This window comes from Cynara cardunculus (assembly GCF_001531365.2).
Source record: "Cynara cardunculus var. scolymus isolate 2C chromosome LG 13, CcrdV1, whole genome shotgun sequence".
In the NCBI taxonomy this organism is placed as follows: Eukaryota; Viridiplantae; Streptophyta; class Magnoliopsida; order Asterales; family Asteraceae; genus Cynara; species Cynara cardunculus.
Genome location: NC_037540.1, coordinates 37,524,886 through 37,529,888, shown reverse-complemented (window position 1 = coordinate 37,529,888; position 5,003 = coordinate 37,524,886). Strand labels below are relative to the sequence as shown.

The window sequence follows — 5,003 nt, the reverse complement described above, 5'->3', positions numbered from 1 at the left end:
TCACAGGGACAAAAATCATAATTTCAAAAATACAGGGACTAAAGTTGTAGTTGTTAACAAACCAAAGGTACGAAAATGGTAGCGTACTCTTGTTTGAACCGTTGGTCGCCTCCCAAGTTTTACTTGAAGAAAAAACTAATAATCAAAATTGGAGGCACGGCCACGCGTCACAACATCAATACATAACCCCCACCAAAAAGTAAACAATCCATCCTCCATTAACAAGATCAAGAGAGAGAAAGAGAAGGTAAAACAAAACGATGGCGTATAATGGTAACGTATTGAGCTACAGATCGCCGTCGTCTGCAGCGGCCGCGTCTCCGCCGGAGAGATCGATTCTTTTGCGATTCATTAGCCGGAGACGAACATGTATTCTCCTGATTCTCTTATTGTGTGCAATCCTCTTATCATCATGGAATCTCCTTAACTCCGTACTATCGTGGTACGCCTCCGCCGTTGCGACCTCGTCGTCGTCGTCATCATTTTGGTGGCCTTCGATCTACGCTTCGGTGGCGGTAGGTGTGATCTTCGGAGTTCTGTCTATGGCGGCCGCTTTGGCCATGGCGATGCCGGCTATCATGGTGATTTGGATCTCGGTTTTGGTTTTGTTGAGTTTCGCCGGAAAGCCGAGGGAGTCGGTGGTGGTGGAAGGGAAGAAATTGACGGTGGAGATGAGCCGGACGGTGGGTATGGTGGTGATTAAAGAAGGGAATCTAGTGGCCGCTGTGTGTGCCATTTTAGGCTACTTTTTACTTTTTAGATAAACAGGGGTAAAATAGGGATTGTAAAAAGAATCATATTCCTTCATTTTTAAATGTAAATATTAATTTTTGATATTATTTCATTAGTTAAAAGATGCGTTATTTTGATAACTCTGGGTATTTTGGTCAATTTACATACATCTCGATTAGTTTATTATACACTTAAAGTTAACGCTTTGCAAACCTTTTTGGTAATTTGAGTATACAGACGTCAACTGATGACTTTTAAGAAACAAACCGACCAATTGAGTTGTAATTGGATATTCTCTAAAGTCAAAAGTCTTCCGAGTCTAAATCAATTTTTTAAAATTATAATACAACTTTTTTATGTAACAAGCGTGAGCCATATATTTATTGTGAAGCGAATATGCATCATTTTCCATCTTTATGAACTTTAATGTTGCATGCACAACTACGAGACCGTCATCGTCTTTGTACAATACAGCTTTATGATTCTGTAGCTCAATACATTATCATTATACGGGTTGGACGGGTATGTCCAATTGGACCTGTAACTAAAATAACCTTAAGCCTTGTTTTTTTTTTTTTTTCATTTTCAGCTCTTAATTATTACTTATGTGTGTTTTGTTTAGACGTTTTGTGATTCGGATTGTTTGTTTATTATTATTTTCAGAGTCTCTTATCACTTAATATAGTCTGAATAAATAAAAGGTAAAGTAATATCTTAATTTTTTTTATTTTCCTTTTTCTTTAATTCTCTTTGGCTATTACTTCTTTCTTCACTAGGGACGTCACCGTCCTTTCATCAACCATGTAAAATGCACGTCCCTACCCCCCCCCCATCTCTCTCTCTCTCTCTCTCTCTCTCTCTATATATATATATATATATATATATATAGAGGCCTAATCAAATAAAAAATTAGATAGTTTGTGGTAACTGTGAAGTCCAATATGAGTCAATCATTTTAGATAATTAATGTTATTTACTAAAATAAACCAAAGGGTAAATTAATAAATTGTGTTGATTATTCAACTTACTTAATTAGTTTAATTTTCCAATTTACTTAATTAGTTCAATTATTTTAATATATGTATATATATACATACACACACAGAGGGACCAAATCCGATGGCCTTCTCCAGCACCCACCACCACTCCAGTGACCTCCTTCGGGCATCTTGTCTGACCAAGATGCCATATCCGATGATCAACCACTAAACACCCACCTACGACAGTGGTACCACAGTGGTACCACAGCTGGTACCACAGTTGGTATCAAAGTGGTTTTAAAGTTTACCTGGTGTGTTTTGGGTATCACATTCTATATATTTTGGGTATCACATTGTGTATCTTGTTGTATTTTGGATATCACATGGTCTTCATTGGAGACCGGAGGTAGGAGAGAGAGAGAGGGGGGAGAGATAAAAATTTTAAAATACCTAAAATGCCTTTTAATTATGATTTTAAGTCAAATTACCAAAAATATTAGTTTCCTAATTTATGCATTAATTTGTGGTTAAGATTGGATCTCACAGTTATCATAAACTAATCAGTTCTTTCTTGAATAGACCCCTATATATATATATATAATTTTTGTACGTATAGGTTAGCTTAGAAGATTAATGTGAAACAAGAACTTCTATCGGTGATCTTTCTATCAAAAGTATCGATCTTTTCGTAGACAAACTCACCGGTGGCATTCCCGCATCGGAAATCTGAAAGGTATCAAAAAAAGGTTCTGACTGTGTTTCATCTGTTGAGCAATTATTGAGATTAATTTCAGCAATGGAAATATTACGAAAATCAAGAGAATTTTGCAAAATGTTTGCACTTGATTTTTTTTTAAAGTATTAATTAAGATTTCAGACTTCAGACGTTTGTCAGTTTACAAAAACAAACAATCTTATGGATTCAAATTTCAGATTTCAGCATCATCTCTTATTAATCAGAAGTGAAATAAGACTTCAGACTTCGACACCTCTTAAAAAACAAACGTCACCTTAATTCTTTCGGTACGATGTAAAGCATGTTCATTATAAGATTACGAAATGAATCAATACATTATTATTAACGGGCCCCACGGGCATGTCCAATTGTATTTTTCATCATTTCAACTCTAATATCCGCACATAGGAGGGGTGCAAATCTTTGACCAATTTTGGAAAACTCTCTAAAGATGATTGTTTAAAAAATAAATTTTATTTTTTATTCTTTCTATTTTAGAGAATATGTTAAAAGATACTTTTACCCAAACAGCAGCGGACCAAAAAACTTGCCAACGGAAAGTAAATTTACACATTGATTGTAATCTATATTTATTTTCTTAAAATTATTTAATTTATAATTTTAAGCATGTTAACGATGTAATATTGAGAAGCTCGAGTGAGATGACCGTATAATTAGATAACTTTGTGTAGGTCAACTTGCATACACCTCAACTGATTATATAAGACCTTAATGGTTTTAAAACTCTATGAATGATTTTGTATCATGAATCTCTCTTAACCATTAAGAACCCTAATTTCATTGTATACAATTACCAAACAATTATATTTCATTTTGCACTATATCATGAGAGTCTCTTAATTATTCTGACCACTTAATCATTATGTACCAAACCATTCAGCAATTGCCAAACAACCCCTTAAGTGAAATATTTTTTAATTTTATTAAAAAAATTGTATAACATATATATATTTTAAATAAATTAAAACCGGAGACTAATTTGGAAACATTGACTTTGACTTTATTTGACCCCTTGATTCTTGCATGATTAACGTCGCATATCTAGGAAGATTTGTTCGGTGACTAATTCATAATTATTTTATCAACATGTATTATTCTAAATCAACTACTTATCATTTTCCTTTTGAATACTTCTTCATTATTTTTGTCATATGCGTTACGTTTTTTATATTTTCAAAGTTTTGACTCCGATATAAAAAAAAGATCGTACTTGTCATTATTTTAAACAACTGTAGTCAAAGTTAAAGTTAAATATAAAATACAACTATTGTTACTAAATCAAGTTTAATGACAATTAAGGAGATTTTTAGAATTGCTTATAAAAACAACTTATTAACTTATTACAGTGTGACACCGGTAATAATCACTTTTGAGTGTTCGGATAAACAACTTATACCGGTGTCAAACCGGTAATTAGAAGTTTTTGAAAAAGTTAAACTCTTCTGACTTCTAATAAGTTGATAAGTGTTTTTGTAGAAAAACATAAGTCGTTTCAAATAAGCAATCCCAAACACCCCTTAAGAACGAAATATAGAATTAAGCATGTGATTGAGTCGAAAAACTCCATTGTGTTATTACTTGTAGGTGGGTATATATTCACATCTTGAGAGAATTATAACCTATAAAACAAAATCGTAACTTACGAGATATTTAGTCAAGTGTTTATGAGAGAATGTTCAATTAGTGTAGGGATTGATTGTAAGTATATTTATCATACCTCCGCAAGATGGACGATCAAATAGTGAAACTAATCTTAGACATGAGTTCCTGAACTTGTTATTGCAAGAAGTTTAGTAAAGAGCATTAACTAGTTGATCATTGTCATAAATGTATGAAACCCGTAGCTTTCAACTTTGGACATTCTCATGAACAAAATGATATTCAAGAGCTTGGTGCTTCATTTTTTAGTGAAACTTAGGATCAGCGGCAACATATGTAGCTCCCTTGTTATCATAATATATTACTAGTGTTGTGATAGGTAGATGACCTAGCTCATGAAGTAAGTTTTAAACCCATAATACTTATGTCGTAGTTGCAGCAACAGCTTGATATTCAGCTTCTGCCGACGAACAAGCAAGAGTGTGTTGCTTACGTGAATTCCAAGAAATAGGATTTCGACCCAAGTAACCAATATACTCGGTCGTTGAAATGTAGTTATTTTTAACACCGGCCTAGGAAGCATCTATAAAGGCATGGAGAGTAGTGGGCGGATCATGACATAGTAGTAGACCTTGTGTAGATATGCCTATTAGGTAGTGTAAGAGTCGTTTGAGAGTTGCCCAATATTCTTCAGTTGGCTTATGCATGTATTGATATAACATGTTCACAACAAAAGAAACATCTAGTCTGGTCAGAGATTAGTATTATAGACTTACCATAATTTCCCTGTACATGGGTCACATAATTTATAAGTTCTTCTTCTCAAAGAATTTTAGAGTTTGTGTTTCCTGTATTTATTTTTTTCTAAGTGTGTGCCATCATCAAATAGGGGGAGATTGTTGGGTCACCTATTGATTTGGTGATGACCCACTGAT

At 33.8% G+C, this 5,003-nt stretch overlaps 1 protein-coding gene across 1 annotated transcript; it reads left to right on the top strand.

Moving 5' to 3' along the window:
- Nucleotides 1–244: 244 nt before the first annotated feature.
- Nucleotides 245–813, top strand: LOC112526022. The gene has a single exon (XM_025136397.1). It carries the CDS (start codon nucleotides 261–263, stop codon nucleotides 762–764), a length of 504 nt encoding a protein of 167 aa, XP_024992165.1. The 5' UTR covers nucleotides 245–260; the 3' UTR covers nucleotides 765–813.
- The last annotated feature ends 4,190 nt before the right edge of the window (nucleotides 814–5,003 follow it).